Source organism: Acanthisitta chloris, unplaced genomic scaffold, assembly GCF_000695815.1.
Source record: "Acanthisitta chloris isolate BGI_N310 unplaced genomic scaffold, ASM69581v1 scaffold5902, whole genome shotgun sequence".
Taxonomy (NCBI): Eukaryota; Metazoa; Chordata; class Aves; order Passeriformes; family Acanthisittidae; genus Acanthisitta; species Acanthisitta chloris.
In genome coordinates, this window is record NW_008659806.1 from 7110 (window position 1) to 30413 (window position 23304).

Genomic DNA, 23304 nt, shown 5'->3' on the forward strand with positions numbered 1-23304 from the left:
ATGAGGGAATTGTGTGGTTGCTACTGTCAGTTCCTAACTGATTGTAATAATCAGAGAATATTTTAAAAACAAAGCCAGACTGTGGGACATTGCTGCAAACTCAGAGTGGTTATATGTATCCAGAGCAGGCAAAACTGTCTCCTTTCTACTGCATCAAGAGAAGACCATAATAAATGTTTACCTCTATATTACCCTGGAATAAGAGTGAGGATAGCTGTTATTGAGCTTTTATCTTCTAGTTTTCTGACTATATACAGAGCTCTTATTGAAAGATGTCTCCCGGACTTTTTTTTTAACGTTTCACAGGTTCTTTTTCAGATTCCACCCAGCCCAGTGTATCTAGGGGAATTTCAAGCTTCTATGATCTTTATTGTCTTTGACTGAAGAGGAAGGACTGGGGAGTGTTTGCTTTCCTGCCTTGCATTACAGGGCAGGGTATGGCTCTCAAATTGTCACTCATCTTCCTTCCCTTTTGCTTCAACTTCATGGCTTTGTTTGCAGTAACTGGAGCCAAGTAGGGGCAGAGTGGTGACTTAGGAGGACAAACCCTCCAGATGGCAGGATGTCATCTCAGTGCTGCTTTGCTCCTGTTTAATGCAGCATCAAATGATTTGGGTTGGAAAGGACCTTAAAGATCATGTAGTTCCAACTTGGAACTACAGGGGCATCTTCCATTCGACCAGGTTACTCAGAGCCCAATCCAACCTGGCCTGAAACACTTCTAGGGATGAGGCATCCACAGCTTCTCTGGGCAACCTGTGCCAGTGCCTCAGCAGGGGGCTTTTAAAAAGTTTTGTTTGGTTGTAGATGCTTGAACTTAAAAATCACTTTTTTTTTTTTTTGTCTGCTTCATGCATGCATAGGCTTGCACAACTTTTATTTTAAGAGAAGCTAAGGGATGATCTGTCTAAGCTGTGGTAGCAAACCCATGCCTACAGCCAGTGGAAAACTGAATTGGTCCCAGTGAGCATGTTTTGAGAAGAGCAAAGGAGATTTCAGCCTTTCTCCAGCCCCAGCCAGCTGAGCCTGTGACTTCGCATGCCATGGTTTGGTTCCTTGCAGGGTTGGAAGAGGAGAGGGATGTTGTGCAGTCACTGCTCAGCCTGTTGGTCCTTAAACACAAATGTGCTGCTTCATAGAGGACTCTGTCATCAACTTGAGTTTTCAAAGAGCTGGTGCTACTCTTGTGTGGTTTTTAACATCACCCTAACCCCTGGGTCACAGCTACCAAACAACTCTGCTGTCTGTTTAAGCTCTGGTAATCTTGGCTGGATTTCTGGTTTAATTTGGAGACAGCCTGCTGCAGCTCTGCACAGTAAATGCCCTATTAAGCAGTTAATTATTTCTCTATAATACTAGCTTTTATCTTTAATACAACAGTTTTACTGTCTCTGATAATTACAGAGTCTCAGATAACTCTCTTAAATCTAATGAGGCATGACAAGCTGTGTTCAACAAGGCACCACACCATTAACTTCTTACCTCTTGCTTGTCATCTTATCACACTGAATTACTGTATTTCTAGCCTGAGTGGCTGTGGGTACATAACATGTCACTTCTCATTAAGAAAATAATGAAAATCATCTCTAGTGCACTCATGGTCAGGCTAGTGGTCAGATGGTTGGCCTAGTGGCCTGCAGACCTCTGCAGCATCATGCTCTTTGCCCCATGAGCTGAGGTTTGGTTTAAATACTTCTGGCCACTCAAGCAGTTTGGTTGATCCATGGGTCTCATGCTTGTGGGTAGGTGAAATGCAAACAGCCCTTTGAATGGCATTGGTGATGATAGATCTTGTCTGTGCTGATGGGGATTGCTGCAGGGATATCTTGTGGTGGGATTCAGCTGGATGAGGGAAACTAGGTTAGTTTTTTTCTGGACGGGGTAGGACACAAAGTGCTGCAGCAATGCCTAGTGTAACTGGACTGATGCTTTGTTACTTGTTAACAGCAATAGCAGATCAGCTCACTGGAGTGCTGGTGTTCTGGGGATTTGAGAGAGGCATCAAAAACCCTGTGTGTGCCTGCCTGAAATCCTGGGGATGGGGAGACTATAGAATCATAGAATGGTTTGTTTTAGAAGACACTTTAAAGATCATCAACTTCTAACCCCTCTGCCATGGGTAGGGATACCTACCACCCGCCCAGGCTGCTCCAAGCCCCTTCCAACCTGGACTTGAACACTTCCAGGACATCTGGACAAGCTTATTCCAGTGCCTCACCACCCTCACATTAAAGAACCTCTTCCTGATATCTGTTCTAAATCTCATTCAGTTTGAGACCATTTACCATTGTCCTATTGCTATCGTCTTTTCACGTATCGCCCTGTCACCCTGCCAGTAAAAGAAGTACAAAGCTGTACTTCTGAAATGTCAAGGCTCCTGGCAGGGAAGTTTCTGCATCCTTCCAGGCTGGACCAGGAAGGTATTTCCCAAGGGCATGAGTCCAGGCTGTCCCTTGAGGCAGGAGTTGAGGCTTAGCTGACAGGCTGAGTGCTCAAACACAGCTGGACTGAACAGAGCAGTCTGTCTAGATGCAGAACAGCAAAGAGCCCTTTATTTAGGAGTCAGTAGTATCCAGCTAATGTTTTGGTGTTTCTCCCAGCCTTTACTGAGCCTGCTGCTGACTCTGCTTTTGGAGATGGGTTTGCCATCTGGTATGTGGAGCTTGTAGGAGTTGTGCTGTCAAAGCTGTGTATTTCCCCACCGAGGAGGGAAGGCAAAAACCTTGTTATGAGTTATAACCTGTGTCATTCAGATTCCCTGTGGGTATTTTATGGGATGCTCAGGGGATCATCTATTGGGTTATACATATATTAGATCAGTTCCTAGCTCTAAAGGGCAGGTTTTACTTGAACAGGAGCTATTTGCTTCTCTGTGGCTTCATCAACTGGAAGACTAACTAGTGAGTAGGGTGTAAGCCTAGAACCAGGGCTGGGTACTTAGTTGTGTTTAAAGCTGTGCTGGGCTCAGCAGCAGCATTAGTGATCTAAAATGGACTAGAAGTGTTGCTTGTGCCCTGTTGCTCCCACAGGCAGTGGGAGACTCATGTCTATAAAAGTGCATCTCCTCACCCCACTGGAGAGCAGGCACCAGCATGTGGCTCTGATGTCCCTGCTGTCATCTGATGCACTCTGGGACCTTATTTCATATCCCCAAGTTGCCCTGGGATGTTCAGACTGCCCATCCTCATGTTCCAATGACTGTCAGTAGTGAAAAAAAGTCCCTTTGTTGGGTGTAAATTTGGAGGCAGTCACTGATGTGTAGCTGGGGGAATGAAGAAAGAATAACTGTGGCAAGTGTGATGGTGTGTGTCTGTTCTGGCTCTTGGCTACTTTTTGAAGGAGCAGAGTAGGCTACAGAGCTCCCAAGGGTGAGGAGTTAGTGATGATAAAATAGAATAACTGATGGTCTCTTTGGGCTTCTGCAGTTTGTGTGTTCCTCAGGACTTGTAACAGGCACAGCTGGGATGTATAGAAGGATTTGGTGGTTACTGCTTACACCAGGTACTCACCAAGTCCCATGGCATGAAAATGCAGTTGCTGCAGGATGCCAGAAGCACACACCAAGCACCTCTGCTGCTCCTCTTTTTGATCCATGGGTGCACGTGTTGCCTCTGGTTAGTTTGCAGCCAGGTCCTAGGGAAGAATCATAGAATCCTTGAGGTTGGGAAAGCCCTCTAAGATCATCAAATCCAACCACTAAGCCAGCACTGCCAGACCTACCACTAACCCCTGTCTCTAAGGACCACATTACAGGTCTGCTGAGGACTTCCAGGGACAGTGCTTCCACCACTACCCTAGGAAGGTCCTTTGGTTCTACTCAGCATTAGACTGGCACATGCTGAGAGTCCTGCAGGATTCTTTTTGACTGCTTTTTGCAGGGAATATTGGAGCAGATTGCACATGTGTATGGGTTCAGCTCTGCTGGTTAATGTAACCTCTTGAATTCTCTTTGCAGTGAAACGATTTAGGGAGCCAAAGGAAGAGAGGAGGCCCTGGAGGATATGGTGAGATTTTTCATTTGACACCTGAAAAGACCACATATATGTATATAACATTTTCTGTTATACTAACAGTCTCCTAGGCCCTCTGAATATCCTGTTTGGCATTTAGTCATCGAATGAAATGTTCTGCTGCTGCTTGCCAAGGAATCATCCATAAAGTAGCTGGTCCTTCCTAGAAGTAAAATTCCCTGCCTAACTCTTCCAGAAAACTTGTTTTAACTGTAGGTGACAGAACCAAGAGGTTATGGTCCCCTCCAGTCTGCTAGCATAACTGCACATGGGCTGTGTCCCAGGCAGGGTCACGCTTTGTTCTTAAATTTGATTAATCACTTTGGTATCTCCCGACCCAGCTCAGACAAAGACCAGGCAGTGTGTGTGGCTGTGTGCTGAGGTGAGGTAGCTGGGAATCGCTGTCAGCTTCAGATGCTTCTACAGAGCATCTCTGTATTGCAGGGTTTAGGGGTGGGTGTGTGGCTGGGGTCAGTGTATGTTCAGACTGGCTTGGCAGCATGAGCTACCAGCCAATGTTAGTAATGCAAAACGTGCCAATCTCCTCAGCTTGGTCCTGCATTTAAAATAATTCAGGAATTCAGCCCAATTCTCTGTGCACAGGTGCAAAAATGTAAGTAGCTGAACACCTTTCCTGCACTTGCTGCTGGTTGGGGAAACTGAGGCTGAGCAGGAGGGTGAACTGTCCCTAGCTGCAGGTTAAAGCTCAGCAGATGGACAAGGTTAAACTGCCTCTTGCTGAAATGGGATTTTTTTTTTTTGTTTGTTTTAAGTATTTGGAGTTGGCCAAACTGCCCTTTCTCAGCATATACAACCTCTCAGGTATCGGGAATAGGTCCTGGAGGAAAGCAGATCCATGTAGGACTTGGGTGACTGCTCTGCAGCTGGTACTCCAAGGCACAGATCTTTCTGCCTCTTTTTTCCCCAGGTTTTATGATACCTCCAAGCAAGCAATAGGTGCCCTCTTCATCCACTTTGCCAATGTTTTTCTGTCAGATCTCACTGAAGAGGACCCTTGCTCTCTGTAAGTACCCAAGGCACTTGCATTCATGCCCTGCATCTGTCAGAGGAAGAAGTAAGCGTGGGAAGGGTCATGTGTGATAAAAACAGATCTACTTGAAGCAGTATGTGTGGGGATAAACCCTGCTGAGCTTATTTTTGGAGTTTGGGTTGTGTTCTTTGCAGCCTGTTGGTCCTCTTTGGGGGATTTCTAAGCCAGACCAGACTTAACATAGCAATGTCACCTTTACTTCAGCCACTTTGCAGCTACAAATTTCATTTCAGAATTAACCTCATCTCATTTTGAGATGCTTCTCTAGGCTTTTCAAAATGCTGCTGAAAACCTTCTGGATCATCTCCTTTTTGTATACTAAGTGCTGCACCTTGATGTGTTTCTTCAAGCAGACACAAATTTGGCTGAGGCTACATATAACCTCTAAAATGATGTATTGTTGTTTTTTTTAAACAGACACTGTTTAAAAATAAACCCTTTGGTGCTTATGCTATGCCCTTTGGGTGTGCTGTTTATTTTTCATGTGTGTTTTATGTTTCCCTGTGCTGCCTAACTTGTCACCCTGAACCAGGCAGCTTAAAATCCTCCTGTCCCTGGGCTTTGAGGCTCATATGCTACGTGTCTTGCCCAGCATAAACCACCAGAGCCTTGTGTTTGTATTGAATACTCTGATTTCAGCAGCTGGAAACTGTAATAAACTAGTCTGAGCTTTTGGATGTAGAAAAACTTAATGTTATGCTTTCAAAGTAGATATCAAAACCAGATTGTTGTTTGCAGTTTCTTGATTTAGAAGCAGTTTTGAGTTCTGGAAAAGGAAAAGTTCATTCTTGTAGCTCTGGGCTTGGCATTTTTTTTCATGCTGTAGAAATCTGGAAGAAAATATTGCAATAATGGAAAACTGCCCATAAAGCATTAGTCTGTGTGATTTTCATTTTATTTTCCTCTGGAGCTTATTAAAATACCAAGCTCTGGATTAGAGCTTGGACCCTGCAATCCTCAGAAGGTCCCTGCAGGTCTCCTGCCTCTGGTGCTCTTGTCTGTGACACTTAAACATCCAAAGCTGCAGAGCAAACCAATTGAGCCCATATCTCCTGGTAGGGATGGGTTCAGATCTTGGATCTGCAGTAGGAACCTTGAACTCAAGGTTTTTGGGGACCCAGGCTGCCTGCTGGGCTCATCACCTCTCCCCAAACCTGCCTCTGTCTGTGTCTCTGCTCGTAGGAGCCTCTTGCAGCTGCTCAACAAAATGGACTTTTTGCCTCTTCTGCTGCCCAGTTTGCAGAGCAGCTGTGGTGTCAAAAAAACCTGCTTTTTTTTTTAAATATGAAACTCCTGCTGTTACCCTGTAACCTGGGATTTCATGCTAGTGGAAACAAAACATGCTGTAAATGAGAAGCCTCTTTAGGGGTAGCTTTTAAGCAGGTCTAGCTCAAGAGGTACTTATTGCTATATGAATAAATGAGTAATGTCAGAGAGTTGGTGCAGCTTATTCCCTTCTCACCTGAACAGGCGTTTAAACTAAGAAATTTCTGGTAAGGCTATAGGAAAATCTAATAAAAGAGGAAGGAAGTGAACTTGGACAGCTAAGTGTGGTTATTTAAAATATTGGGGTTTTTTTTATGGATTCCCATATTGAAATGAAAGACTTTGAATAAGGCTTAAGAACAAAACTGTAATCTGAATTTTCCTCTGCTCTTTAGCTACCTTATAAATTTCATCCTCGATGCCACGCTGGGGATGCTGCTGATCTGGGTGGGTGTGAAAGTTGTCTCCTGGATTGTGCAGCACAAGAAGTACACACACCTGGTCTTTGGGGAATATGGTAGGTATCAACCTCTCCATGCAAGAGTGGCTGGTGTGCTCCTGGCTTGGAGTGGGGAGAAGACAATGGGAGGAACTGCAGTTTGAGGCTAAAACATGTGAGCTGCTGCCTTCTGTTATCCCTTCTCCCAGGAGCTCTCTGAGTGTGGTGGTAAATGCTGGGGCATCATTAAGTCATGGGTAACTCTTGCCTTGCCAAGCACACTTGAGTGTAGCAGGTTAGTGATGAAAACCTGAATGCTTCCTTGGGGGTATAATATCCTCCAGGACATGGATATGATAAATGAAGGTGTTTGGGGAGTGGTGACTTTTGTGGGACTCTTTCAGGAGTTTTTCCTAGCCTCTCTGTTCAAAACATGGAGTTATTCTTGCATTTGCCTTGAGCTGTAGTAGGTAACAGCCATATGGTGTGGCCTCAAAACTGAGTTCTCAAGCTTGGCCTCTCTCTTCTTAAATTCCTGCCTTCAGATGGAGTAAAAGGTTCAGGCAAGCTCCACTAGAGGGTAGCAGTTCCCTACTGAAAGAGCAGAGCCAGCTTCCAGGAGAAGCTGTGGGAAAGGGAAAAGTTAACCCTTTGCCTGTTTTACATTACATCTAATACACAGATAAGTTCAGCCTTACTTTAGAAAATCCATCTTATTCATACAAATTGCATTCTCACCTTTAAGACCTTAATCATTAAGTCTATTCTGAAGTTAGTCTTGTTTCTTTGTTATTTTTAGTGTCTGGTCTGATAACTGTGTGAAACTTGGACTGAACTAGGATTGGTTTGGAGGCCCCACAGAACTTCTCAGGCTCAGATTCAGCATGTGTAAATAGGTTATGGCAGAGGATGAAGGGGGTGGTTGGGTTTGTGAGACAGAAGAAGCAGCTACAGACTGGGAATGGGATGACAACAGGTGGGTTGAAACGATGGGATGTGGCTGGGCTAGCTCTCCTCAAACCTGAGAGTGACTTTAAAGGCTGAAGTAGTTTCCAGGGCAGTTTCAGCATCCTGAGAGCCCAACTACAGCCATCCCAGGGCACAGCTTCATGTGCCACGTCTGCAGTTGAGCAGAAGCAAGGGAATCTTCAAGTGTATTGGCAGGGCAGTAATGAACTTCTGTTGAGCTGGCCCCTCATGAGGGCTGGCTTAGACTGCAGAAACAGCTCACTCCTCTGAGGAAATCTTGCTTTCATTAGCAAAAAATAAGTTTCTGCTGTTGCCTGAATGTAGCTCTTGAATGAGGGACTAAATATCTCACCCACCAAATACAGCTTTTGGTGCAGGTCTCTGACCAGAGGGACCACAATGGAAAAGTTAGGTAGGAGCCAAGTGGCATGTTCAGTGCAATCCTGTTGCAGGGCTGGGGAAGGAAAACACTGTCTTCATCTCGGGAATATGATTCATTTTCCTGGCTAATTGCTATACCAGACTTGATGTTGCTTCCCTCAGTTCTCCTGAGGAGCAAAAGTCTCTTCTAGTTCTGCAGAGAAAAAAGAGCAGAAAACCAGGGTAGCACCAAATCTGTGTTGCAGACAGTGAGTGCCATTGCTCAGGAAATTCTCATCAGGGAAGAACAGTTGTCTTTGTCCAGTATAGCCAATACCCATCTCCCTGCATCAGCTCTGAGCAAAAGGAATCTCTTGCAGCTGTGTCCTTCCAGCTCATGGTTGCATCCCTGCAACTGATGCAAATCACTGCAGTTATTCTGTGGTTTGGGCTCCAGCAGTTCTTCCTGCTCTGAGGTTGTTACACCTACTTCCAGAGCCCTGGGTTCTTCTCCCTGTGTGACTGCAATAGTTGTGTTAATGGAGAAGCATAGAAAACAGAAGGGAAAGCACCTAAATCTACACTGCTATTTTAAGCATCCAGCTGTCCAGAACTGTTTAGAAAAATCAATTACTTCCATATTTCCAAAAAGCCAGAAACAGTCATTCTGAGATCAGTCTCTCTCGTGCCTGAGCTTCTTAGCCAAAGGCTGCTGGAGCCAGGAATGACCTGTTTCATAGCTAATGGAGAGTTAAAGGCTCCTGTGTGATTGTTTCTCTATCTTTGCTCTACAGCTCTTGATTACACTTTGGGATGCCTCTAGGCACAGGAAATTGCTTTCTGCAAGGCTGCTGTATCCTCTGAAGATGCTTGACTCCTAAGATCAAAGATTGGAGAGGTTTTTCTTGGTACAAGTAGATTTTGGGGAATGTTGGTTTCTTTACATGTACTCCAAGATAACAAACTCATCCCTGGAAGTGTACAAGGCCAGGTTGGACAGGTCCTTGAGCAGCCTGGTCTGGTGGGTGGTATCCCTGCCTATGGTGGGGAGGTTGGAACTAGAGGGTCTTTAAGGTCCCTTCCAACCCCAAACCATTCTGCAATGATACTATGAAACTCCACAAATGCTCTGTGCTCCATTGCTGTAGCAGGGAACTTCTGCAGGAAGGAGAACAAAGAGTTTAAGCTGCAAAGGCATGAAGGTGGATACCCAAGTTCTGAAGGTGCTACTGGGCCTATACAGACTGGGCAGGGCAGGTGCTGATTGGAGTCAGCATGCAAACTGAGCCTGATTCAGCTTTGTGCCTCACCTTCAAGTTGGTCCAGCTCCCTTCCTCATCCCCATGGCAATAAGCAGCTCCCTACAGGGAATCTCTGGATGGCTGCATTGCCCTGGCATTGTCATTGTGTCTAATAACTCTCAAGCATTACTTTAGAAATACTCCAGTATTTCTTTTAAGTAAGCAGCTGCTGTGAATTTACATGAAGACATATTTTCTGCTATGTGAAAGTAAACTTTTCTAGAGAAGCATTAAGAAATGAGGGGGAGAAAGAGTATTCTTACTTGAAAATGCCTCTCTGGGCACTCATTTAGATGCTGACTTATGTATAACTGTGGTTGTACTCACTGACTAGTCAAAGCTTAGTGCTTTGTGCTCTCAGAGTCTGGAAATGGAAAAGCATGTTGCTTGGAGGCCTTTAAAGTCTGTTCAGTTGCTTGTTGAACTCTGCTGGTCAGATTTAGTTGTAGGAGAATATGCTGTGTGCCAGCTGCTGAGTTGAACTGAGGACCTGTGTAGGCTGCTTTTGGCCCTGTGGTGATGCTGTACAAAATTTCCATAACAAATATTCCCACGTCCTGGAGCAGTCAAGGGAGAGCTGGCTGCTAATGCTTGAGGAAATACTGCTGAAAATAGCTCTAACCTGAGGGGCTGTCCTGTCCTCAGCCTGCTTGGCCTGTCCATCCCTAGGACAGGGGGGGAAAAGAAAGGAGAGGACTGAGGTCAGTGATTGTGTGGTCAGATCACTTGCTTTGAGCAGAAGTGCAGACTTCTAAACCTCCTGGATCTGGATGGCAATAGCAGTACTTACCCCACTGCAAAGCAGGACCCCCAGGGACCAGTGTCTCCAGTGGTGTGAGCCTGCAAACTGGGCATAGATTCCAACTGTGCACTCCCTTTTTTTCAGTTCAGCTCTAGCACAGGTTGCCCAGAGAAGCTGTGGCTGCTCTATCCCTGGAAGTGTTCAAGGCCAGGTTGGATGGGGTTTGAGCAACCTGATCTAGTGGACGGTGTCCCTGCTCATGGGGCTTCTTCCAACCCACACCATTCCTGTTCTATAATACATTTTGGTTCAGATGCAGAGTGTGCCAGAGAGGGTCTGGAGTGTCCCCTGGACTCATGTGGCTGCTCTGATGCATCAGGTCCTGTTCTTGCCTTCCAAGTGAGACTTCTGTGCAGTTCAAGTGTTCGCTGCTAGTTCTTACCCTCCTCTGCACTTGGCACTGATGATTAGATCCCTTGGTTTTGTTGGCATCATGTGAGTATCTCTCAAGAAGTTTTTACTGACTTCTTCTGTCCTCTCTTAGTCACCTAGTATAAGTTTCAGTGCTTTCAAATATTTGCCTTTCCTCAAAAACCCTGAACTTTCCTATTTGGCTGTGGTTAAGCTTTTTCTTACCTGCTCCGTGCACACACAGTCCCCAAAAGACTGTAAATAAAGCTGTCTGACAGTAACATGTGGGCTGTGCTGACAGCTTGGTGCGTTAGGCAGCCTGGATTAAAACTAATCCTGTTGTGTGGTAACAACTCAAATACCTCAAGCAGTGCTGCTCTTGCTCTGCCAGCAGTTGGGCTCCCACGCACAAGTGGAATATGTGAGATGTGTCTGTGTGAGGTTGTTGCAGGCACCAGTGGTCCTAGGTCTGCCCCAAGGAGGTTTTGCTGATGGTGAGGAGCACCAGCTATGCTGCTGGAGGACAACAGTCAAAATTGAGTGTGCATCCTTTGGGATGAAGCTAAAGAAGGATGTTAGTTTCTGTTAGGGTGGGAGATGGCTATAAGAAGGTTTTAGGAAAGGCTGTTCATTAAACTAAGAGAGGCTTGTGATAGACTCAATGTGTAGAGCTGAGATGTCCTGGATTATCTTCCTACTAGGACCAGGGGCAAGAAACTAGAAGGGTTCCTGTTTGGAAGTTCAGGCTTGCTGTACCACTTGAACATGCTCAGCCAGTGAAGCTGGCTTAACTGGGCCAGACCTCTGGCCCTGGAGAACTGGGATTCACCAGGAGGTATCTTACAGAGCATAGTAAAATCTGTTGTTTAGCAAAAAGAAAAAAAAGTTACTTTTCCAAAGGAAACCTCAGGAAAACTTATGAGTAATTTGTTGGCTTTCTTGCAAACTGGAAGGGAAAATTTTTCAGGGTGAGAGGCTGTTAACCTTGGAGACATGGGCAAGTCCATGCCTAGGGTGGGTTAAGAACCAGGTTGTCTTTTCTAGTGTCTGTGCATCAGCCTGGTTAGCCAAAACCTGCCAAGAGCTGTCCTAGTACACAGAATGCAAACCCAAGAGCCACAGCCTATGGTTGTGATGGTGAATGGTGGTGACCTATCCCCAAAAGGGTGTGAGGGGGCAGGTATTTGGGAGAGATTTCAAACTTGCTGCTGCTTTTAGGGCAAGCTGAGATGACAGAGGGAAGTGTTCCACAAGTGCCATCACTGCAGAAGCTATGACTTTCAAAGGGAACTGTGGCTGTTAGACCTGTTCCCCCCATGGGGGACAGAGCACATCTGACAACACAGAGTGAAAGGGCAAGAGTTCAAATGCAGGAAGGACACGGTAGATGTTTGTTTTCCTGTTTTGTTTGTACTTGGAGCTCTGATGGGTGATGGAAACCTGGGGATTTGTAGGAGAATTGGTTGGTGTTGGGTTATGGGGCTAAATGCTCACTATACGTAACATGTGCCAAAGGCAATCAGGCACCCAAGTCTATCAGGAGAGGTTTTTAGGAGGATCAAAGCCTCTGTGACACCAGCCTTTAACTGCTAGCTGCCTGTAACCCTCCTCCTGTCTCCTCCCAGACCACCCATTAAGCTGTTGCCTGCCAGGGAGCAGAGACTTGTGCTTTCCAAAGTCCTCTGTGGGCTGTGCTGGTTGCACTTGCACATAACCTTCCTGGCTCCCTCTTCTTGCCCTCCTTCCGACAGAATCCCTGCTGCTTTGGCTCTCTCTGCTTGCTGTCCTCATCCCTGCACCCTTGGCCTCCCAGTCCTTTGCTTCCTTCTCAATCATGGCTTGAGTAATTAAAAAGTTGGGGTGCAATGTGGTCCTTTGGAGGTCTCTGACATGGAGACACATCCTGGATGCCTCTGCCTTTCAGCTGGAGCTTTGCAACAAGGCAGATGTTTGCTAAGTTGCTAACAAATGGCAGAATAAGGACAAATATACATGTAAACCCATTTTGCCCTTGCCTGGGAAGCAGATTCCCATAGACCTGGGGCTTGGTTGGATACCAACACTAGCTAAATCCAGATCTGTGCTGCTGGTCCCTGTGGCCAGAGGTTTGCACAGTGGTTGGGATAAATGTGCCTTTGCAAAACTGTTGGTGTTGTCCTCCCCTGCCACGTCTCAGCAGTTTTGTGCTGAGGAAAGTAGGGCAGAGCTCTCAGCCCATTACCCTCTGACTGCATTGAGCGTTGGCATCTCACAGTGCCAACTGCATGGGTTCCCTTGCACAGATGGAATTCCAAATTCCGGCCAGATTAGCCTGGGAACAAGTGTTACCAGGGCTTATCTTTATTTTCAAGTGGTAAGAGGAAATGCTGCAGGTTTCCTAAGGCAGATACTGTGGCTCAGTTTTGCAGGCCTGAGATATTCTGATGAGCCTGGGAAGATGATAACAGGCTGGCAGGGTGCTTAGAGGGCTGAAGCAAGCACATGTAATAGATACAGGACCATTCTTGTTGTTAACAATACAAATATGCTTTTCCTTATTACTGGATGAGTACCCCATTGGAAACATTCATATTTAATTAGCATTGATTCTTTCGGAGTGGATTGCTCTCAAACCTGGGGCCCTGGAGTCCCTGTCTCTCACTCAGACAGGCTCACATAACCAGCCCTTCACTGATTCAGCAAAATAAAATCATTCTGTTTGGGACTGAGAAGTTATGCTGCTTGTGGTGAAAATGGTCACCTGAAGTTTTCAGGCTATTGCTGGGTGAGTAAGGCTTGGTAGGGAGCAAATTGCAGGTGATGTCTTTAATGGTTTATTTGGTTTTACTTCATTTTATAGAGCAGTGTGCAGGTTACTGGGCCTTATTGAGAGGAGAGTCAACCCAGCAATATCTTGGGGTTTGCTGTTGGGATTAGCTTTAATTCAGAAGGGAATATCAATCTGCCATTCTGGTCAAAATACATCAGGATTTTGTGAAGTACTTCCTATCCATGGAAGGGTGGGATCAAAATTGGAGGGAACCATCTCTGTGGACTTCTCTAGACTTGATGATATGAAAACGAATGAACTCTGGTACCTTGATCAAAGGGTACCAGGGAGGAGGCAAAGCAGATGACTAATGGCCCAATGCAACAGATGCTTGTAAGAAACATTTGGAGTAGGATGCTGAGATTTCTGAGCTTTCAGGCTTTCCCTGTATAAAGGATTTTGATGGTGTGTGCTTTGAGGAGATGGGAGATTTGCCTCATTGCACAAGCGCTGAGCATGAGGCAACTTTTCTGCAAGGTGTTTTCTTCCTGTCCTCTATCCCAGATCTAATATGCTGCTTTTCCAGGTGACCCTCCACAAGCTGCTGCCTGGGTTGGCCAGTGTATCCTCTACTTGCTGATAATGGTTTTTGAGAAGACTGTGATTAGCCTTGTCCTGCTTATCCCTGGTTGGACAAAGGTAAGCTGTATTTTATTAGCCACAGTCGTGGTTTGCTTCTTGTCAGCTTTGCCTGATTCATGGTTCCCATCATTGTAGGCCTTTAATCCATAGGACTTGTTGACATCCCTCTGTAGTCATTAGTTATTACTTATGTTTTGGGAACATGACTTTCAGAACAGTTTGGCTTTTGGTACGTTTTCTTGCTAGTCAAGAGCTAGTGGAGTAAGATGATTCTTTAATTTTCTTTCCCAGTCTTGGAAGGATAAAACGGGCTGGGCTGGCAGCTGAGCTACTTCAGTTCTGCCAGAGGATTTCTACATTATCTTGTCAAATCAGGCCATGTTGGTTCTTCATGATCCCATTCCTAAACTAGGGGAGACTCTTAGAGGTTGATTTGGAAAAAACTCTCCAAGTAACATGTGCTTCTCCCCTCAGCTGCTTCTGTTTGGTAATTGATGCAATGGTAACTGTATTGATCACAAGTTTCTCTTTTAGCTAGTAAAAAGAATAGCTTGTGGCAAGTAGGTGTGATGGGTATAAAACCCAACTCTGGGAGTCAGTGGGTAACTCCAGTTTTGAGTGCACTTACACAGAGTGCCTGGTACCTCACAGGCTCAAGTGACTTGATTGAGGAGCTACTTACAGCAGCCTGGGAGCACCTGTCTGTTCCTGTTCAGGGTTTGTCCTTCAAACCCAGTAGCCTACACTGCTCAGACTTGGATGTGAACGTGTTCAGTAGCACACACTGCTAGATCCAGAGATGCTGCTGGATTCCTCTCCGTGATGACTGTGCATGGCTGGTGTCCTTATTTTTCAGCTAGGCTCCGAGGAGCCAAAGGAAGTCCCACCAGTTGTCATGGATAGTTACACTGAAAGACTCACAGTACTTAATTCTCTACAAAATCATGTGTTTGGCAGCTGGGCTAAGGAATAGCCAGTCAGTCTTTCTAAGAGCAGAACAGAAGCAAAGGCTGTAGAGCCCTGGCTAGGAGACTGCTGGTGTAAGAAGGCAATGAGTTTTCATCAAAGATCTCACAATAGAGCTGTTCCAATAATGCTTCTAAATATTTTCTCCTCTGCAGCTTCAGCAGATCCTTCTGGGTTACATCCCAAACCCCCAGGTGGAGCTTGTCCTGGTGATGCTTGTTGTGCCTTTCATAGTCAATGTAAGTGATGCCTCTGCAAGTGCTGGGTGGGCTGGTCTGGAAATCAGGGTCAGCCACCCCCATGGGGAGTGTGCACAGGGATTGCCTTGGGGGCAGCCTTGAAGTGGCTGGGACAGGGTGGAGGGGAGTGGAAACAAGTATATCTGTCATAAATCTGTCACTATTTCCTGCCATGGTCTCTGTTCCCAATTCCTGTCCCTTTGTCCAAGCTGCTGGGTGGCCAACTCTTTACCTCCTTGAAGAACACTGGGTCATGTTAGCTGAGGGCTGATCTCAGCAGCAAGCTACAGGCATGGGGATGCCCCAAAACCCTTCAAGGTTGGCTTGTGACCTTGGCAACCTGCCAGTCTAGCCATTTGGCTGGACTTCAGCTTGTGTGACAACAAGGCAAGGTGTTCAGGTTATCCAGAACTAGGCATCATCTCAAAACAAGTTTGGTTAAACCTCTTGAAAACTCATTTGCCTCATTCCCCTGATTCTGGGTAATCCCTGACCTGCTGCTCAGTTCCTGAAAAGGGAACAAGGTGTTAATATTCAGATGCTTCCTGGACAAGGAGCGAGTCAAACTTTTTCAGCTCATACCATGAGCATTGCAATGCATGTAGCAATGGCAAAGTTGGATTTACCAGCCTCTCTCCCCCACTCTGGGCTGTATTTCCCCATTTGGGAGCAAGTTCTGGTTCTCAAAGAACTGACCAGGCAGTGGTACAGACAGAGCAGATGAACCTTGAATGAAGCTTGGTTCAATGGTTGTTTTCTGGTGGAAACTTGGCCTATTGTGGTCTTTTGGTGGGGCTTTTTGTTTGCTTGTTTGGTTTTTTTCCTCTGGGTCTTCAACGACTGTGAAGTCAGTAGAACTTGTATGAGAAAGGACCTGAGGCATTTGATTCATTCAACCCCTGTGGAAACACTTAGTGTAGAATTGTATTGAGATATGAGGCTGATCAGGGCTGGACATCTGAAGAAGCCAAAAAGAGAATATCTGTGGTTGAATGACTTTGTGTTTTGGTCTCTGCAATCTATTCATGTAATTTCTTTCTCCCCAAGGCCATTATGTTCTGGGTTGTGGACAGCCTGATCATGAGGAAATACAAGCAGAAGGACACCCTAGACATCAATGGATCCATAGAAACTCCTCAGGCTAGGAGGACTGAGGAATCTCAGGTAAGGCCAAGGATGCAAACTTGTGTTTGAGACCAAACTGCAAACTTGTGGGATGGTCTGTGTGCTGTACTGTGGCAGTGCAATATACCATTGTGTTACCTAGACCTGGGGTGATGCTTCATGTGTGGTGAAGTCAAACTAACTAGTGAGCAGTGTCACAGCTCATGAAGTGTTGCTGAAATATTGCCCTCAGTAACAAACAGTATTTAGTGGGTTATGAGCAGAATTTTGCACTGATCTGTGTGGTCTTGTAGGAGCAGCAGGCTGAAACTGGGGTGTACCTCTCTGCACTGTCCCTCTCAACTTAATTGTTACTCATCTTGGCTTAGAAGAAATTGCTTTCCTCACTCTAATTGATAACATCCTTCTTTTTAGAGGACAAGGCCTGGGTGGGAATCCTATTTTTGTCAGCATTTGGTATATTTTCGGCCAGATGATGGTCCCTTAGCTGGAGGAAACTGTATTTTGTGTAGTCTAAGCTTGACACTTAAAGTTATGGAGAGGAGGAAATGTTCCAGTCTCAACAGATGTTGTTCTTCTTAATGATGTGTGGTTTGCTGGGCAGGTGGTGCCTGCTTCTTGATGACTTTTGGGTAGAGACCACAGCTTGAGTCCCTGGGATGAATTCTCTTCCTTCCCCTGGCACCCAGGTCTGGTTTCAGCATGTTCCTGTGTACAGTTGCTGATATCCTGCAACTCACTGGTGAAACTTGCAGAGATAAGATAATTCCTGGCAATCACAGACTGACTCCTGGAGTAGCTGCTGCTGAGGAATTTTAGATGATCAGAAATAGCTCGTCTCAGAGCTCTTTCATAAAGAGTAACTCAGCTCTTGTGCTGGAGTGTGGGATGGCTGATCATGGGTGACAGTGCCACACACACAGAGGTGATGGTGTTTAATGGTGAGTTTGGCAGTCTGCACAGCAGCCAAGATTTCTGTGTCCCAAGGCTGAAGTGGGGAAGTGACCACCATCCATGAGGATGCAGTGTCAGAGGAATCCTCCCTTTGGCAGGGTGGGCAGGCAGATATGAGCAGCTGTTGCGGCAAGTGAATCACTCCTCCTGGCCCTGCTTCCAGATAAACAGTTGCAGCTTGGCAAGGTCCCTGGAGCGCAGTAGAAACAGTGTGTCCCAGGGTGTTTCCTGGGTGGTGTGTGTGCTGGGCTCATCCCTGAGAAATCTATTGTTTTGGAGAGAGAAGGGAGAAGTGGTCTGAGCTGGGCAGTACCAGCATGTCTTGATGGTTATGCATTGAGAACTCATACCTAGGACATGAAGGTGGCTGGGCACGAACTTGTCCCTGGTTATGGTGTAGTCCTGGTTTCTTGGTGGTGACTGACGTTCAGGAGTCATATTTCCTTATAAGAGCTCCATGGAGGTCTGTTCCACATGTAAAGCTGATGGTAAAGATCTGCCCCACTGGCAGGATGTGCTGGAGTGTTCTTGAAGGTTTGAGATCAGTTAAAATTACACTGGCTCAGGGGCAGGGGTAAGGAGCTGACATTTCTAGTTCAGACACCAACCTACTTTCTGGCCTTTGTAACCTAAACTTGCTGCATTTGGTCCCATAGGTGGTGACTGCTGTGGATGCACAGATGGTGTCACAGTTACTAGTCCTCCATGGAAATGGAGCTGGTTCTCTGCCTTGCTCCACTGAAGGGAATGCAGGTGTTCTGTGACCTCTAGCTCAGTTTTGGATAACCTGAAGGAAAGATACCTGTTGATTTCCAGAAGCTCTTCTGACAACTCCACTGAGACAGGTCATTTCAAGTGACAGAAACAGTTCTGACTCTTTGCATCAAAGGCTTTTCCCATCTTCCAAATACTTGCATATGTTCCTCAGACAAATCTTTGCTTAGATCTTCAATTTCCAGGTCATTTGTCCATCCTGGAACCCTCTAATCTATCACTGCAGTGAGGCTACCAAGGGGGCCCAGTTTCTACCTGGAGCAATCTGCAGGGACTGCCTCCTCTATGCTCAGACATGCTCCTGTACCTCTGGCTCAGCAAACAGTTTGGGCAGAGAAGGAAGCTAATGAAGAAATACAGGAGTGAGTGTTCTGTTTTCCAGCTCTTTTCTTGGCACTGAGCCTTGAGGTGTAGCCATAGGCTTCTGCTTCATGTGTCAACTTCTTAGGCTATGAATTAAAGATCATGTTGGCTGGCTGAGCCCTACAGCTGGATTGACTGGAATTTAGGCTTGGAAGCAGAAAATGAAGTTTTGCTGGGCTTGTTGCTGCTAATGACCTCTGTTCAAGTCGGGGAATTTCTTCTCTCCCTGCTGCCCAGTGGAGGAGGAAGGGGGCAGAGAGGTGTCTCTGTGTAGGGCAGAGTTGGCTGAGGCTAATGTGTCCCACAGTTTATCAGGGTTCATCAGAGCTGTCTCACAGCAGGCGCCACCAGCTCCCCATCACTGCTGGCTTGAATTTCAGCCCTCTGCCTATCTCACCCACAGTGTCATTATTGTCACTCGAACCAGCAGTTTGTGTTTGGAAAAAGAGGGAGGGGAGATAGGGAGGAGAATGGAAGGCAGGGGCTGAAGTTAACCTGTTAAAAACCCACACTCTGGACTTTTTATAGGGATTGCAGGAAAACTCAGCTTTGTCCTTGGCTTGGTAGACCAGTTGGGCAGCAAGAGGAAACCCAGAAACCAGTAGTGCTGCCTCTGGTGTCCCTTACTGACTCTGTGCTGCAGTGCAGACCAAAGAATTGGCAGCCTCTGGTGAGCTTTAAGGCTCTTCTGATGGGTCACTGATGTGATGATGGACTCTTGCTTATAATGGAATAAATGCTGAACTTTTTACACTGAAACCCTGAGAGGAACAAACTCCCTCTTATGGCTGGAAAAGTTTTTTATCCTTTCTTTCAACTCAATCTTCAGTTTTCTGGTGTTTCAGGCCTGTGCCCTGTCTTGGTAAATGTTCATGCAGTCATGTTTTTGCCCTCTCATGGGATAGAAAAAGATGTCTTGAGTGCCAGTCTGCATCCCATGCTGTTCAGGCTCGGGAAATGCATTCATTGAGACCCTTATTTCTGCTTTGTATGTGTCCTGTCCTTGACCCAAGTCCTTTTCCCTTGCCCTTGTAAGTCCTGGTAAACTTTAGATCTTATCAGTGGTTCCTTTGTTTCCTCCACTCAGAAAAACAAATCACTTTTAATAATGTTTTATTTGATCTTTTTTGAATTCGGTTTTTTGTTGCTGTTTTCCCCCAAGGGAGGTGGATGAGTTTCTCTTCCTTTCCTGAAGGCTTACATTTTCAGACACAAGCCTTAAAGCAGGAGTCCAGTAACAGTGGTACTTGTAAGAACAATTAGGGTGAAACTAGAGGCTGATTTAAGGTTGGGAGGAAAGGCTAATACGCTCCATGGGGACCTGCCTGTGGTCAGTGTGGAGTTCAGCACCCATCCTAGCACCTTTATAGGAGCTGTAACTGTTGGCATTTGCTACACTGAAGATGCTGATGAATGCCAGCATGATGCTGCTTGCTTTTAAGTATTGAAGAATACTCCAAGAGCAAGTTGGATTTGCCCGTTGCTTAGCTGAGCTGATTTTTAATTAGTTCAAACTTGTGGTGAACTCAGGTGCCTGGTCCTTAGGGGAAAATTAAAGGAAGTGGGAACAGATATGTCTCTGGAAGGAAACCATCCCACCTGTCAGTCCTACTGACTCATGGCAATTCACCTAACTCAGATGCAGGAGGATGGTGGGATGGTTCCTACCTCAGGTTGCCCAGGGAAGTGGTAGAGTTGCCATCCTTGTAAGTGTTCAGAAAGCATATGAATGTAGCCCCTGGGGATATGGATTAGTGGGGAACACAGTGGTGCTGATTAATGGTTGGACTCAGTGATCTTAGAGGTCTTTTCCAACCCTAATGATTCTGATTGTGCGTCAGACTGGTGAAGCTTTGGGCAAACAGGCTTCCCTGGCTAGTGGGGAAATGGCCCCAGAGCTGCTTTGTTTTACAGCCTGTGTCATGGTTCCCATGACTGTGCAGTCTCTTCCCCTGCCACTGAGGTGCTTTGGTTAACCAAAAGGTCTGCCTAGATGCAGTACCAAGCCAGTAGTCATACTGGTGTGCAGTGCTGAACCAGTGGGCAGCCTGGAGCACATGGGCAGCCCTGTTTGGGTAGTGTGACCCCTGTTTTGCAAGCTGATGGCCTCCTGGTGTGGGGAGGAATGTGTGAAGTATTTGAGGACTGCTGAGTGAGACAGTAGCACATTGTCCTGGGACTGGGAAACCATTCCCAGCTCTGCCACTGACCTGCTGTGATCCTGACCTGGATGCATCTGCAGGGGAACTTGGGCTTGAAAACTGTATCTGAGGGTATGTCCTGTGTCTGTCATAGTGTTGAGGTGCTGTTTCCTGATGAAACAGGATCCCCCCTGATGGGGGAATGTGGCAATGTTACCAGGGGACTGTTGGCTCATGCAGCTTCACACAAGCTGTACAGTGGGCAGGTAGCAGCCTGAATGGGTCTGGGTGCCTGCTCCATCATCCGTGCTTGGCTGTGAGGGGATTTGAGTTTTCAGCTGAAACCCACCCAAATCACCAGTTCATTAGGCCCTACACCCAGCCTGTTGCAGCCTGTCAGAGTTCAGTGAGTTTATAATGATGTGTGTGACTAATTACACACCCATTCTTTCAGGTTCAACAGCATCACAATATTAATATGATAAACAGAGGAAATCTTCACGTGAAAGAGATGGAAACTTTCCAGTGTGTGTCTTGAACCAAAAAGAATTCCTTGAGACCAATGGGGAGGGACAACCAGAGAGCTTAATCCAGTCTACTGCTGTCCTTTGAGTGTCTGACTGTGAAGATAACAACATCAGATGAAGGGGCTGGAGTGTGTGTGAGGGTGGGGAGGAGGAAATCTTCCCCTGCGGCTCTTCTCCTCCTTTGAAGTCACTGACTCATTGGAGTTTTTTGTTTTTCCTGTTTAGTCATTGTGTTGCTGTGGTGACTGGCCCTGTGGTGCTGCCTGAGTGCTAACAAGTGGAGGGTGGGTGAATTCACAACTGTGCATGGAGATAGACAGAGCTAAGAGTAATCCCCTCCATACTCCTGGTTTGGGCTCTGGGACTGGTTGAGCTGTTGGAGACACTGTGCATGGGTGTTGACTGGAATGAATGGTCAGGCACTGGAAGAGGTTTGTGCAGGAGGAAACTGGTAGAATCACCATGCCTGGAAGTGTTAAAAAAACATCTAGATGTGCTGTATGTGGATATGGTTTAGTGGTGGACTTGGCAGTGCTGGGTTAGTGGGTGGACTCAGTCTTGGAGGTCTTTTCCAACCTTGATGATTCTAATCTGTCAATCCATGAATATTACCCATGCTGGCATTGGGTTTCAGCTCTTCTGCACTCAGTGCAGCCACCACCCGAGTAAAATTTGGCCTTTTTCCTCTTCCAGATGATGTTGCTGGAGGATGCCTGCACGTGGCTCCGTTGGCATCATGCAAACGCTCCGGGGCGGTGGCAGCCAGTTAGCTCAAAAGAGCCCATGGTGGCTTCAAGTCTGGAGGTAGCTACTGAGAGTGTAGGTGTTCCTGGGAGCATGGGCAGCCTTCTGGTCATGCAGCAAAGCTCTGCTTTCTTACCTGGAAAGGTGCTGGTGAGAGGTGTCGGTGCTCTGTTTTGGCTCCCACAATTTGGACTGTGCCAGGTAGAAATAAGGTGCTACCAGGCTAGGACACCACTCCTGAGCCTGCTAGCTGTGGCTGAAGCTAACCCTGTAGCTCTGCTTGCTGTTCTGGCTGAGCTCTGGAGATGGCAGGCAGCTGGGAGCCTGGGAATGATCTACATGTGATACAGCTCTTCACAAAATATGTGGTCTTGGTTTTGTACATCTCCACTGGGTCTGCAGCCTGGCCTTGAACATCAATATTTATGTGTAAGTCCTGCACCATAGGGAACAGAGCCTTTAGCTGCCTGTTCTGCTCTCACAGAAGGGGTTGGGACACCAGATCATCATGGTGTCTGTGCCCAAATCTGTTTGGTGGTCATTGGAGAGATAGCCTAGATGACCTTGAGACCTAACTCTTCTGCCAGAGAGGATTGGATCTGGCAGCAGACCCCTCTAGGGAGACTTGACTCCTTCAGCAAGCAGTATTGAGGTGTGAGAACTTTTACTCCATCAGCATGTGTCTGTTCTCTTTCTAGGTGTTACTCTCTCCAGACATGGATTTTGATCAGTCTGAAAGTGACCAGGATATTCCAGGACTCCAGGGAGCCAACCAGAAGATGAAGCAGCCCAGCTATCAAGTAGTCATCTGACAACTCTGGGAACAAGGGAGGTGGAGGAAAGAGCAGCACTGTGATTCTTGAGCTGGCTGAGGAAGGATTGGGTGGAGAATGCTAATTGATCCCTATGGATCTGCAGATATCCTTTTGCCTGGCTCATCTAGGCCTGTCCTTGTCTTTGGGGTGGTATCTGTGCATCCTCTACAGGCTTGAACAGTATCTGCTTTGCCTGTCTGCCCCCAGCCTGTACACATGCAGGCACATTGAGGTTAGCGGTATGGGTATGTACTTCCCCTGGCTGGTCAGCTGGGTGGAACTCTTTTTGTCAGGGCTAGAGATTTGAAATCGAAAGCTTGCTGGGTTTTTTAATAGAAAAAGAGGAAAAAAAATCTGTTCTGTACTACCTGAACTGTGACACTTTTATATGCACAATACTCAAAAGAATTGTTTTTTGCAATATATATTTAAATGTCTTGAACTGGGAAGATTGATTCATTGGATCTGATGTTTTTTACTGTTTTGTAAGGAATCCAATAAATATTTGACCTAAAATTGCTTCATAAATGACATGCCTTCATGTGCTTAATGTTCTGCAAACCCCTAACACTTTAAAGGGGTAGAAGAGAAGAGCAGCAAGGCTGGTGAAGGGACTGGAGCACAGGTGCCATGAAGAGAGGCTGAGGGAGCTGGGGGTGTTCAGCCTGGAGAAGAGGAAGCTCAGGGGAGACCTTCTCACCCTCTGCAACTCCCTG

General features: G+C 46.4%; 1 protein-coding gene across 1 annotated transcript; it reads left to right on the forward strand.

The window, feature by feature from the left end:
- Positions 1 to 1723: 1723 nt before the first annotated feature.
- LOC103797335 (transmembrane protein 110-like) lies at positions 1724 to 22685 on the forward strand. The gene is made up of 8 exons (XM_009069542.1): positions 1724 to 1742; positions 3956 to 4004; positions 4939 to 5034; positions 6723 to 6844; positions 13885 to 13997; positions 15062 to 15145; positions 16193 to 16309; positions 22472 to 22685. Exons 1-8 carry the CDS (start codon positions 1724 to 1726, stop codon positions 22583 to 22585), a joined length of 714 nt encoding a protein of 237 aa, XP_009067790.1. The 3' UTR covers positions 22586 to 22685.
- Positions 22686 to 23304: the final 619 nt, after the last annotated feature.